The following is a 15,007-nucleotide window of genomic DNA, read 5'->3' on the forward strand; positions in this document are numbered from 1 at the left end:
ATCAGCGTGACCATTCAATCCCACAAGGTCCCAAGTGAGGAGGGCATCATGGCATATTGAGAAGATAGCAGTGTGGGTTCGATAAGATTGTCGTACAGCTAGAGGCTGCATCAAGGAGAAAGAAGTGTTGATAAGTTGGAAGGACGAGACCAAATGGCTGAAGGATCTATTTCACCCCAACCTATCTCGCATTCTTGGGAAACATGTGTCTATGGTTGCCATAGGGAGTTGGGAAGGAAGATAGGAAGAGGAGGAGGCCATATAGCCCCTCGAGCCTGTTCTGCCATTCAATGAGATCATGGCTGATCTGCGACCCAACTCCATTTACCCGCTGTAGTGTATGCACCAGGAGCAGTCTCATAGGTTTGAAGAGCTGTTGAGTGGGAGTGGCTTAGCCAGTCACGTGGTGTCCGCAAGACTCAATAAAACCCCGGCCAGTTGGGTTCAGGGGATCCACGACGAGGCAGGTGGTTGTGAGCCTGGTGGATGAACTGGTAATGTGTCGTGTGATTGTTAAACCTTTTGCTAATTAACCAACTAGTTCTTAATAGCAATGTGTTGCTATGAATTCTTCAGCAAAGAACCCATGAAGCAAATACATTTCACCTGCCTTTGCCCCATATCCATTAATATCTTCAGTTAACCACGTGGTGTCCACCGGTACGCTCGCGGCCTTCCGCGAGAGGTGGGCACCGGAGGGACTGGAGTGCATCATCACCCCCGGCAACCAAATTTTAGTTTGAATTAAGTGGATGGTCAAACTTTATTTGTTCACTTGTCGGTTTTAGTGCCCCCTCTAATAAGGGGGATTTGATTGATGCTTTCAACTAAAATAGTTGAAGACCTGTTGATTGTGCCCTTAAAAAAGGGGCACTTGATTTAAAAGCTTTACACAAAAATAGTTGTAGAGCTGTTGAGTTGGGAGTGGCTTAGCCAGTCAAGTGACTCAATAAAACCCCAACCAGTTGGGTTCGGGGGATCCACGATGGGGCAGGTGGTTGTGAGCCTGGTGATGAACTGGTAATGTATTGTGTGATAGTTAAACCTTTTGCCAATAAACCAACTAGTTCTTAATGGCAATGTGTTGCTGTGAATTCTTAAGCAAAAAACTCTTGAAGCAAATACATTACACCCGCCTTTGCCCCATATCCATTAATATCTTCAGTTAACAAAAATCTATCAATCTCAGATTAAAATGAATAATTGACATGTCATCAACTGCCCTTTGCAGAAGAGATTTGTCAATGTCTACCACCCTGTGCGTGTAGAAGGAACTTCCTTAAGATTCATCATTTTTCACCAGCCCAGGAGCTGGGGGTTGGGTAAGCCGCCCATCGGGATACACTGTCCAGTGACTGGAGCGAGTACTGATGACCCGAACCGTCTCTTCTCAGTTTTCATTCTATATCTGCTCGTAGAAAAAAAATTTTAATTCCTTATCGGGTTGTGGGTGCCCATTGGCAAAGCCAGTGATTGGCCGTCCCAAATTCAATACTTCAGAGGCCAGTTAAGAATCGACCCGTGTTGGTCTGGGACTGGAGTCACCTACAGGCCCCAGACCGGGTAAGGATGGTAGGTTTCCTTCTCTAAACGGCAGCAGCGAATCGATTGGGGTTTCTAAACGACAATTCGACAGCTCCCGTGGTCACTTTTTTTTTTACCGATACCGGCCTTTTTAATCAGCTTTTTTGAAAACCCAATTCGGGTTCTTAAGCTGTCACGGCGAGAGTTGAAGTTCTCTGGATTATTCGTTCCAGGTCTCTGGATCTCAAGTCCGGGAACATAACCGCTCGCACTATGGTACGCCCCAAAATGGAGTCACACTAGCATGGATGCAGAGAGGATATTTCCACTCATAGGGGAAACTAAAACTAGGGGGCATAGTCTCAGATTAAGGGGCCCTTAAACTGAGACGAGGAGAAATTTCTTCTCGCAGAGGGTCGTGAATCTTTGGAATTCTCTGCCCTAGAGAGCTGTGGGGGCTGGGTCATTGAATATCACCATCATAGGCAGTCCCTCGGAATCGAGGAAGACTTGCTTCCACTCTTAAAAATGAGTCCTTAGTTGGCTGAACAGTCCAATACGAGAGCCACAGTCCCTGTCACAGGTGGGGCAGACAGTCGGTGAGGGAAGGGGTGGGTGGGACTGGTTTGCCGCACGCTCCTTCCGCTGCCTGCGCTTGGATTTCTGCATGCTCTCGGCGATGAATATATTCATCGCATTGAATATATTTCAGGTGGAGATAGACAGATTTTTGAGCGATAAGAGAGTGAAGGGTTATGGGGAGCAGGCGGGGAAGTGGAGCTGAGTCCATGATCGGATCAGCCATGATCTTATTGAATGGCGGAGCAGGCTCGAGGGGCCAAATGGCCGACTCCTGCTCCTATTTCTTATGTTCTTGTGATGTTTCTGTCGGTTTGGTGCGTGCGGTTATTCCAGGCCTCATGTTTGCAGTAGAGATCTTCCATTCTCCACTTCCTACCTGGTAGAGGGAGGCGTAGTGATCGTGCGTCTGCCCAGGGGGACCTGGTTAATGCTGTAGTAGCCTGGGCTCTCAAGGTCGGCCAGATTGAAGCTGGGGCCCGTGGCAGTGGCAACTGGGGCTGAGAAGGAGAAGCAAGAATTACATAGACACAGCAGCACAGAAACGGGGCCGTATGCTGTAGTTTGGGACTCCATCCCTCTCCCCCTGGCCACTGTCTGAGGCTGAACCAGACCGCCCGCAACCTTGGCTGCCTACCTGACCCCCGAGATGAGCTTCCGATCCCATATCCACTCTATCCCCAAGACTGCCTGCTCCGTAACATCGTCCATCCCCACCCCTTGCCTCAGCTTGTCCGCTGCTGAAGCCCTCATCCCGTGCCTTTGTTACCTCCAGACTTGACTATTCCAACGCACTCCTGGCTGGCCTCCCACAAACCTCAACTCATCCAAAACTCGGCTGCCTCTGGTCGTAACTCGCACCCAGTCCCGCTCACCCATCACCCCCTGTGCTCGCTGACCTACATGGGCTCCCGGTCCAGCAACGCCTCCATTTTTAAATTCTCATCCTAGTTTTCAAATCCCTCCATGGCCTCACCGATCCTTAACTCTGTAACGTCCTCCAGCCCTGGAATCCCCCGCGATTTCTGCTCTCCACCAATTCTGGACTCTTACACAATCCTGATTTTAATCGCTCCACCATTGGTGGCCGTGACTTCAGCTGCCTGGGCCCCAAGCTCTGGAACTCCCTCCCTAAACCTCTTCTCCATCTCTGCATCTCTGTCTTCCTTTAAGATGCTACCTCTTTGTCTGAGGTTTTTGTTGCATGTCCTTATATCTCCTTATGTGGCTCAGTGTCAAATTTTGATTGCTAAGATTTTATGAAGTGGCTTAGGACATAAAGGCGCTATATAAATGCAGACTGTTGTTATTTTTGTTGGTATGCTCCACACGAGCCTCCTCCCACCCCACTTCATCTCATCCCATCGGCATAACCTTCTGTTACTTTCTCCCTTTTATCCAGCCTCCCCTTAAATGCATCGATACTATTCACTTCAACCACTCCCTGTGGCAGCGAGTTCCACATTCTCACCCCTCTCTGGGTAAAGAAGTTTCCCCTGAATTCCCCGCTGGATTTACCTGTACTAGTAACTGTTTTATACTGATGGCCCCTAGTTCTGGTCTCCCTCACAACTGGAAACATCTTCCCGAAGTCCAACCTATCAAACCCCCTCATAATTCTAAAGACCTCGATCTGGTCACCCCTCAGTACAGACATCATTTCACAGCAGTTCACGGAGAACAAAAATGCATTACAATTAGCATATTTATTGCAGTCAAACATTTCAAATTAGCAGCTTGCCTTCCCAGGAACACCCACTGCTCACGGTGCAAATAGAGACTTAGTCACACTTTTTGTTAACAGATAAAGAAAAAAGGAGATTTAAAGCTAATAATATAAATTACAGTCACTCACTCACTCACACTCTCACTAACACTCACTCATTCACTCACACACTCACTCACTCACACTAATATACACTCCCTTGCACTTTCACTAATGCTCACTCACTCACTCACACACTCACACTCTTACTAACACACACACACTCCCTCACACAGGCACTAACGCACATGCACTAACACACACTCGCTCACACTCTCACTAACACACACTCGCTCGTCACACTCTCACTAACACACACTCCTTCGCACTCTCACTAACACACATACCCTCACACTTTCATTAACACTCACTCCTCACACTCACATTCACTCACTCACACTCACTCACTCACACTCTCACTAACACACACTCCCTCACACTCTCACTAACACACACTCCCTCACACTCTCACTAACGCTTACTCACTCACTCACACACTACTCACATACTCACACTCTCACTTACACACACTCACTCACACTCTCACTAACACACACACACTCCCTCACACAGGCACTAACGCACACGCACTAACACACACTCCCTCACACTCTCACTAACACACACTCACTCATCACACTCTCACTAACACACACTACCTCACACTCTCACTAGCACACACTTGCTCACACTCTCACTAACACTCACACACTCACACTCTTATTATCACACATACATTCACTCGCACGCTCATTAACACACACACACTCACTCACTCTCACTAACACACACTCCCTTACACTCACTAATACGCACACTCCCTCGCACTCTCACTAACAAACACTTACTCGCACTCTCACTAACACACACACTCCCTCACACTCTCACTAACACACACACTCCCTCACACTCTCACTAACACACACACTCCCTCGCACTCTCACTAACACCCGCACACTCGCTCAAACTCTCACTAACACACACACTCCCTCACACTCTCATTAACACACGCACACTCGCTCATACTCTTACCAACACACACACTCCCTCACACTCTCACACTCACTCGTACTCTCACTAACACACACACTCCCTCACACTCTCACACTCGCTCACACTCTCACTAACACACACACTCCCTCACACTCTCACACTTGCTCATACTCTCACTAACACACACACTCCCTCACACTCTCACACTCGCTCGTACTCTCACTAACAAACACACTCCCTCACACTCTCACACTCGCTCACACTCTCATTAGCACATACACTCACTCGCACGCTCACTAACACACACACATTCCCTCATACTCTCATTAACACATACACACTAACACACACTCACTTGCACGCTCACTAACACACACACTCCCTCACACAGGCACTAACGCACACGCACTAACACACACTCCCTCACACTCTCACTAACACACACACTCCCTCACACTCTCACTAACAAACACTTGCTCGCACTCTCACTAACACACACACTCCCTCACACTCTCACTAACACACACTCACTCATCACACTCTCACTAACACACACTCCCTCACACTCTCACTAACACACACTCCCTCACACTCTCACTAGCACACACTTGCTCACACTCTCACTAACACACATTCCCTCACACTCTCACTAGCACACACTTGCTCACACGCTCACTAACACACACACTCCCTCACACTCTCACACTCGCTCACACACTCACTAACACACACACACTCCCTCACACTCTCACACTCGCTCACACTCTCACTAACACACACACTCCATGGTTGCATTGTTTCCCAATCTAATCCAAGGAGTTATGTTTTACTTTTCCGATTTCGTCACTTTATTTTAGTTGTTGGAATGTCAGAAACCTGCGATGCATTAACACAATGCGACAAAACTTTCAAACAAGAGAAAGGCTGTACAAAGCGGAGGAATCTACTTACTTTGTGACACTCTCACAAGTTCAGTAACGCTAAAAACTCCCGATGTGATAAAACAGTCCTGGAAATTCAAATGTCCTAGTTTGAAACAAAGGGAAAGAAATGATTGGAAAATGAATCACACACAGCAGGACCTGGTTCTGAGAGGACATTAATTCCAGGAAACAGTGTTCAATAATGTGAGGTATTTGTATGGGCAGGTGTGAATTCTCTTTGTCGGGGTCACACCACTACTGACATGAATTGGAGGTGATATATCTCACTGTGGGGTCTAGTACTACCCAGTGAGAATCTGAGACCACACAACATTAGCAACTGCCATTTAGACAGTGACTTTATCCGAGCAAGATGTCCCAGGAGCGTTTCACAGGAGCCACATAAGGAGATATTAGGGCAGGTGACCAAATGCTTGCTCAAAGAGGTAGATATTAAGGAGCGTCTTAAAGGAGGTGAGGGGGTTGAGATGCAGAGAGGTTTAGAGATGGAATTTCAGCGCTCAGGGATGAGACAGGTGAAGGCATGTCCAGCAATGGTGGGGCGAAAGACATCAGGATCACAAACGACCCAGGGTATCATTCCTGCTCATCATTGAACGGCATTACGATCATCGACTCCATCTCCATCAGCATCCTGGGGGTCACCATTGGCCATAAACTTAACTGGACCAGCCACATAAATACTGTAGTAACAAGAGCGGGTCAGAGGCTGGGTATTCTGTGGCCAGTGTCTCACCTCCTGACTCCCCGAAGCCTTTCCACCATCTACAAGGCACTAGTCAGGAGTGTGATGGAATACTCTCCACTTGCCTGGATGAGTGCAGCTCCAACAACACTCAAGAAGCTCGACACCATCCAGGTCAAAGCAGCCCGCTTGATCGGCACTCTACCCACCACCTTCAACATTCACTCCCTCCACCACCGGCGCCCTCTGGCTGCAGTGTGTACCATCTACAAGATGCACTGCAGCAACTCACCAAGGCTTCTTCAGCAGCACCTCCCAAACCCGGGACCTCTACCACCTAGAAGGACAAGGGAAGCAGGCGCATGGGAACACCACCACCTCCACGTTCTCCTCCAAGTTACACAACATCCCGACTTGGAAATATATCGCCATTCTTTCATCGTCGCCGGGTCAAAATCCTGGAACTCCCTCCCTAACAGCACTGTGGGAGCTCCTTCACCAAACGGACTGCAGCGGTTCAGGAAGACGGCTCACCAGCACCTTCTCAAGGGGCAATTAGGGATGGGCAATAAATGCCGGCCTTGCCAGCGATTCCCACATCCCATGAATAAATAATAAGACAATCTGCTCAGTTGGTTGATATCAGTTGGAGTGATACGTTTGGTGCCAGTATCATTGGAAGAGGGCGGACTCAGTCAGACAGGGATCCAGCCCCTAACTGCTACCCAATGACCCCGGCTGGAAATTGAACACTTGTAGATATCAGGTGAGCACCAAATCGAGCATTACGTAAACTAGAGGTAATCCAAAACTCGGCTGCCCCGTGTCCTAACTCGCACCAAGTCCCGCTCACCCATCACCCCCTGTGCTCGCTGACCTACATTGGCTCCAGGTTAAACAATGCCTCGAATTCAAAATTCTCATCTTTATTTTCAAATGCCTCCATGGCCCTCGCCCCTCCCTATCTCTGTAATCTCCTCCAGCCCCACAGCCCCTCGAGATGTCTGCGCTCCTCTAATTCTGCCCTCTTGAGCATCCCTGATTATAATCCCGCAACCATCGGTGGCCGTGCCTTCTGTTGCCTGGGCCCCAAGCTCTGGAACTCCCTCCCTAAACCTCTCCGTCTCTCTTTTCTCTTTCAAGACGCTCCTTAAAACCTACCTCTTTGACCAAGCTTTTGGTCACCTGCGCTAATTTCTCCTTATGCGGCTCGGTGTCAAATTTTTTTAATCACATAATACTGCTGTGAAGCGCCTTAGGACGTTTCACTACGTTAAAGGCGCTATATAAATATAAGTTATTGTTGTTGGTGTGAAGACGCCTCTTAAAATTCAGGCAGCTAGCCAATACTCTTTTATTTGCCACCATTTAACAGGTGAGCCCGTGCTTCCTATGACCATATGCATGACAAATCTGGGACAGCTTGCCACAGGGCAAACAGTGAACCCTTATATCATTGGGTTCCAAGCTGGAGATGGTATGTGATGTCGCTGTTTACTGCTGATCTCTTTGAGCTGGCAGGGCCACACTATGGGGCCAGACCAAATAGTTGAGGCTAAACGACTGAATCGGATTTATCGCATGGCATTAAATTACACGGAGGCCAAAGGATCAATCGGCAGATCAAAACAGCAACAGAGTCCAGAATTCTCGCCATTTTCTCTCCGCATTATGACCGCAGTCCTGTGATAATTTTACAGTTTAACCTCACAGCGGTGACTTGCGTGACCCAGATGCACTGAAGGAATTGTAGCAACGTCTTACATTCATGCCCAGTTTGGGGCGCAGAATCGTCACCCCAGTCAGACTTCAAAGACCCACAGGCTGTCTCGCAGATGCCTGACTCGAGCAATTCCTCAGACCTCTAGGTCAAAGGAAAAGTGCTGCATGGGACATCAGTCATGCTGATGGGAGTCCTGCCTCTCATCTGACTAATTACCAGATCAAACAATTTGGCCACCAATTTGCTCCTGACAAAAGGCCGTCCATAAGTCATCAATAGAAGCAGAGGCAAGTCATCCCTTTGAAAATCAAACTCCACTGCAGACAACCAGGTGAATTGCATTACACGCATGTCATGCCAAAGGAATTCTCCGCAGATAGAACACCAGCTGCGATTCCCATTCTGAGGATCTCAGCTAGAAATACATGTAAAAATATATAATGTAGAAATATTTATAACAGCAGAAAATGCTGGAAATCTCAGCGGGTCAGGCAGTATCTGTGGAGAGAAACAGAGTTAACGTTTCGGGTCGATGACCCTTCGTTATTTGCGATTCCACCAAATGGTGGCAAATAAAAGAGTATTGGCTTGCAGCCCAAATTTTATGAGGAGTCTTCACAACAACAACAACTTGGATTCATATAGCACCTTTAACGTAGTGAAACGTCCCAAGGCGCTTCACAGATTAAGAGATTTTAAAAAATTGACACCAAGCCACAAAAGGAGAAATTAGGGCAGGTGACCAAGAGCCTGGTCAAAGAGGTAGGTTTTAAGGAGCATCGTGAAGGAGGAAAGAGATGTAGAGAGGTTTCTAGAAACAAAAGGCATCAAGGGGCATGGGGAAAAAGTGGGACTATGATGTTGAGATAGAGGATCAGCCATGATCATACTGAATGGTGGTGTAGACTCGAAGAGCCGAATGGCCTACTCCTTCACCTACTTTCTATGTTTCTATCCGCAGTATTTTGCTTTTGTATGAGAAATATTGATAACTGGACATGGGGTAGATCTTATTCTGTCGCTCCTATTGTGTCAGCCGTGGTTCATTGGGCAGCACTCTTGCCTCTGGGTCAGAAGGTTGTGGGTTCAAGTCCCACTCTCGAGACTTGAGCACAAAAATCTAGGCTAACACTCCACTGCAGTGCTGAGGGAGCGCTGCACTGTCATTTGGACGAGACGTTAAACCGAGGCCCTGTCTGCCCTCTCAGGTGGACATAAAAGATCCCACAGAGAAGAGCAGGGGAATTCTCCCTGGTGTCCTGGGGCCAATATTTATCCCTCAATCAACATCACTAAGAACAGATTTTCTGGTCATTATCACATTGATGTTTGTGGGAGCTTGCTGTGCGCAAATTAGCTTCCGCGTTTCCCACATTACAACAGTGACTACACCGCAGAGAATACTCTATTGGCTGTAAAGTGTTTTGGGATGTCCTGAGGCCGTGAAAGGCGCTGTAGAAATGCAAGTCTTTCTAATTCCGCCCACCACAGTTCAGGACGGATGTCAAGGCCTTGGAGAGGGTGTGGAGGTGATACTTGATTCTCTGTTCTACGATTTACCAGAGTGCTACTCGAGATGAGGGACTTCAGTGACGTGAAGAGACGAGAGAGGCCGGGGTTGTTCTCCTTCGAGCAGAGAAAGTTAGGGGGAGATTTAATCGGGGTGCTCAAAATCATGAAGGGATTTGAAAGGGTAGGTAGACGAGAGACTGTTTTTACTGACAGTTGGGTCGATAATCAAAGGACGCAGATTTAAGATAATTGGCAAAAGAATCGGGAGCGGTGTGGGAGGGGAGGTGAATCGTTTTTTACGCAGCAAGTTGTTATGATCTGGAGCACGCTGCCTGAAACGACGGTGGAAGCAGATTCAATCAGAAGATTCAAAAGAGAATTGGACAAATACTTGAGAAAGAAAAAAAATTGCAGGGCAATGGGGAACGAGCGGGGGAGTGGGACTAATTGGATCGCTCTGTCAACGAGCCGCCACAGGAACGATGGGCCGAATGGCCTCCTTCTGTGCTGTAAGATTCTGCGATAATGACATCGCTAAATCTGTGCACATAACCTACGCTGCTTCTTCATTCACTGCCTCTTCTTCTTCTTCCAACGCTCTGCACTGTGAGCCTTGACCTTTCAACTCAAACTTATAGTTTGGTTTGCCAGCAAAAAACAAGTTCGCTTTGAACAAACTCCAGAATAGCAAAACAAGAGCAAGTTATAAGTTCTTAATAGGAAAGTTGTGCATTGTTCAGACATAACATAACATAAATGTTGACAGGCACAGATGAAGGCCTGTTTCTGCGCTGTAAACTTCCATGCAACCCGATCTATAACACTACCACTGTCTTAACGTTGTTTGCCCAATTAGAGCCGTTTGCTGAAAGGGTTAAGGCCAGTGTCTCAGGCGGAACCAGTGTGTTCGTAACCTCAACACTCGATTTAACCCAGAGCTGACCTTCTAACCCCCATATCCTCTCCATCACAAAGACTGCTTGCTTCCGGCTCTGTAGCATTTCCCTTCCTCCCCCTCCCCCCACCCTACCTCGCTACCTCCGGGCTTGATTGCTCCAGTGCTCTCCTGGCCGGCCTCCCATCCTTCACTTTCAATAAACTTCAGCTCGGCTGAACTTGTGCTGCCTGTCGCCGATTACACACCGAGTCCCACGAGATCAGTCAGCAGGTTGTGGGTTCAAGTCCCACTCCAGGGACTTGGGCACAGTACTGAGGGAGACTTTCGGATCAGACGTTAAACCGAGGCCCCGTCTGCCCTCTCAGGCGGATGTAAAAGATCCCATGGCCACTATTTTGAAGAAGAACACGGGGAGTTATCCCCTGTGTCCAATATTTATCCCTCAATCAACATCACTGAAAAACAGATTATCTGGGTCGTTATCACATTGCTGTTTGTGGGATCTTGCTGTGCGCAAGTTGGCGGCCACGGTTCCCACATTACAACAGTGACTACACGCCAAAAAATACTTCTTCGGCTGTAAAGTGCTTTGGGACGTCCGGTGGTTGTGAGAGGCGCTGTATGAAGTCTTGCTTTCCTTTTACTTGCCAATCAGCACTCATACACTCAAAGAATGGTACAGCACAGAAGGAGGCCATTCGGCCCATCGTGTTCTATGCCGGCTCTTTGAAAGAGCGATCCAATTAGTCCCACTCACCGCGCTCTTTCCCCCAAAGTTCTGCACATTTTTCCCTCTCAAGTATTTATCCAATTCCCTTCTGAAAGCTATTCCTGAATCTGCTCCCACCGCCCTTTCAGGCAGCGTGTTCCAGATCACAGCAACTCGCTGTGTAAAAACCGGTTCTCCCTCTCCCCTCCACCCCACCCTATTCTTTTGACAATTATCTCAAATCTGCGTTCTTTGACCCAACAGTAAAAACGGTTTCTGCGCTATCAAAAGCCTTCCTGAGTTTGAACACCTTGATTAAATCTCCCCCTAACTTTCTCTGCTCGAAGGAGAACAACCCCGTTCTCTCTCGTCTCTTCACGTCACTGAAGTCCCTCATCTCGAGTAGCACTCTGGTAAATCGTAGAACCATGTATCACCTCCGCACCCTCTCCAAGGCCTTGACATCCGTCCTGAACTGTGGTGGGCGGAATTAGAAAGACTTGCATTTATATAGCGCCTTTCACGGCCTCAGGACATCCCAAAACACTTTACAGCCAATAAAGTACTTTTAGAGTGTAGTCACTGCTGTGATGTAGGAAATATTTGCGCACAGCAAGCTCGCACAAACGTCAATGTGACAATGACCAGATAAACTGTTTTTGTAAAGTTGACTGAGGGATAAATATTGACCAGGATATCAGGGATAACTCCCCTGCTCTTCTTTGAAATAGTGGGATCCTTTACGTCCACCTGAGAGAGCAGACGGGGCCTCGGTTTAACCTCTCATCCGAAAGACGGCACCTCCGACAGTGCAGCTCTCCCTCAGCACGGCACTGGGAGTGTCAGCCTAGATTTATGTGCTCAAGTCCCTGGAGTGGGACTTGAACCCACAACCTTCTGACTCAAAGACTCAGAATTGGCCACAATATTCCAGCTGAGGCCTAACCAGTGATTATGGGAAGGATATAAAAGCCCTATGTGCAGTGAGTCGACCGGGCCTCTTTAAACTGGAACTGAAAAGCTGAAGGAATGATCACATAAAGGCCTTCAAAAATACAAAAGGTTATGATAAGGTGACCTGTGATAGTTTATTTTCACTGATTGAAGGGTTATCACCCCTCCACGATTGCCTTGGACTCTCCAGGAATTTCAGGACACTGTTGGGAGAAAACCAGGAGAAAAAGTATCGGGACATCGAAAAAAATTGTGTATTTATTAGTTATTGGCGATAGGGGGTGTGGGAAGGCTATTTGATTGACATTCAAGAATCATCCAATCGGGTTATGAAGAGTCTGTTCAATGTCCAATTGGCCAAGGGAAGGCGGAGCCCCGCGAGGGTGGACATGATGGCCAACCAATCGACCAATGGCAGCAGTGCGGAGGACGCTGTGGTTGATGCAACCTCCGGGAATATGTCCAAACAGAATTTGGTAATCTCACTGCTTAATGGGACCGCAATGCGAGAGCATTAATTTAAAATAATCTCAAAATGAAAAGGGGAGGTGTAATGTATGCACCTGTGAGTATGCTCACAGGTTTGGTAGAGCTGTTGCAGAGGAGGCAGGGGTCCCCAAGGGAGTGCTCTCTACGCGGGAGTCCTCCCTTTATTTATTGGGAGCTTGGCCTGGAGGGTGTTGCACTGTGCAATCGGTTTTTAAGTCGGTTCACGGACTCCCAGGCCGCCTGTAATTTCTGCGGTCGAGAGGAGTCCGTGTTCCACATCTATGTTCAGTGTGTGAGGTTGCAGCCCCTCGACTAATATTTGAAGGGGCTGCTCCTCAAATTCTGGTTGCACTTCAGTCCCACACTCCTGATCATTGGGCATCCTGTGCGGAGGGGAGCGGGTAGGTCCGAGGGCCTCCTCGTAGGACTGCTCCTGGGCCTGGCCAAGGGGGCCATCAACTGGTCCAGGCAGCGGGCGGTCGAAGGGGTCATTCAGCCCGACTGCCTGCCTCTCTTCCGTGGTTACAGCCGAGCCAGGGTGTCCCTGGAGATGGAGCACGCGGTGTCCACCGGTACGCTCGCGGCCTCCCACGAGAGGTGGGCGCCGGAGGGACTGGAGTGCATCATCACCCCCCGGCAACCAAATTTTAATTTGAACCATTAATGTAAAAAGTTAATTTGTTGAAGTTGTCGGTTTTAGTGCCCCTTTAATAAGGGGGCACAATTTATTGTTTTACAAAAATAGTTGTAGAGCTGTTGCACTGTGTTTGGCTTAGCCAGTCACGTGATGTTCACAAGACTCAATAAAACCTCAGTCAGTTGGGTCTGGGTCATCCACGATGAGGTATGCAGTTGTGAGCCTAGTGGATGAACATGTAATGTGTAGTGTGATTGTTAAACCTTTGTTAATAAACCAACTCGTTCTTAATAGCAAGGTGTTGCGATGAATTCTTAAGCAAAGAACCCATGAAGCAAATACATTAGAGGTGTTTAGTAAAATTGCTTTATGCAGAAGGTGATTAGAATGTGGAATTCTCTGCCAGATACAGTAGTTGAGGCAGTGGTCCTGAATTATATTATAAGGGGCTTAGACAGTTGCTTGACAAAGAGCAATATTGAAGGGAGTGGGAAGCGAACAGGAGATTGGGATTAGACTGGGTGGCTTAAATTTAATGGGCAAATGGCCCGTTTCTGAGCTTGCAATGTTGCAAAAGAAAATATAGGCTGAGGAAGACACAGCTTTCAGGTGTTAGGACATGGGACGGTGTGATTTGTATTTGGTTCTGGACATTTCAATGTGAGTCGGTGATGAATACGGGTCGGCCCGTGCTGAGGAGCCTATCAGAAACAGGGGCCAATTGACCTCAGTACCGTACCTCTGAGGAAGAAAAATGAAAGACTAGCATTTATATAACGCCTGTCACGACCAACAGATGTCTCAAAGCACTTCACAGCCAATGAAGTCCTTTTAAGAGTGAGCTCTATAACCTCGTTGTATCTGTGTAGGTGTAAGTGTGCATGTGTGTAGGTATGTGCATGTATCTGAATGTGTGTACATATTACATATGCGTGACTGTGTGTGCGTGTATGTGTGTAAATATCTATGTGTGTGTGTGTGTGTGTGTGTGTGTATGGGTATCTGTATAGGTGCGTGTGTGTGTCTGTGTAGGTATGTGCATAGAAACATAGAAACATAGAAAATAGGTGCAGGAGTAGGCCATTTGGCCCTTCGAGCCTGCACCACCATTCAATAAGATCATGGCTGATCATTCCCTCAGTACCCCTTTCCTGCTTTCTCTCCATACCCCTTGATCCCCTTAACCGTAAGGGCCACATCTAATTCCCTCTTGAATATATCCAATGAATATGTCTGTGCATGTGTCTGAATGTGTGCACGTGTGCGTGTCTGTGTGTGCGCATGTGTGTCTATGTATAAGTAAGTATCTGTCTGTGTGTGTAGGTATGTGTGTGTGTGTGTGTGTGTGTGTATAGGTGTATGTGTGTGTCTGTGTGTGTGTGAGAGTGTGAGAGTGTGTGTGTGTGAGCGTGTGTGTGAGTGTGTGTGAGAGTGTGTGTGTGAGAGAGTGTGTGTGAGAGTGTCTGTGTGTGTGTGTGTGTGTGTAGGTGTATGTGTGTGTGTCTGTGTGTGTCTGTGTGTGTGTGAGAGTGTGTGTGTGAGAGTGTGTGTGTGTGTGAGTGTGTGTGTGAGTGTGTGTGAGAGTGTGTGTGTGA

General features: G+C 47.8%; 1 protein-coding gene across 4 annotated transcripts in view; it reads right to left on the bottom strand.

Moving 5' to 3' along the window:
• The window catches only part of nfixb (nuclear factor I/Xb), a 506,036-nt gene that overhangs the window by 104,609 nt on the left and 386,420 nt on the right, over positions 1-15,007 (bottom strand). For all 4 annotated transcript variants that reach the window (XM_070867267.1, XM_070867268.1, XM_070867270.1 and 1 more), the window contains 2 exons: positions 5,813-5,887; positions 2,483-2,603 (listed from right to left, as the gene is read on the bottom strand). In XM_070867267.1, the coding sequence (XP_070723368.1) occupies positions 2,483-2,603; positions 5,813-5,887 (196 nt within the window). The remainder of the gene's footprint in view (positions 1-2,482; positions 2,604-5,812; positions 5,888-15,007) is intronic.

This window comes from Pristiophorus japonicus, chromosome 24 (assembly GCF_044704955.1).
Source record: "Pristiophorus japonicus isolate sPriJap1 chromosome 24, sPriJap1.hap1, whole genome shotgun sequence".
Classification (NCBI taxonomy): Eukaryota; Metazoa; Chordata; class Chondrichthyes; family Pristiophoridae; genus Pristiophorus; species Pristiophorus japonicus.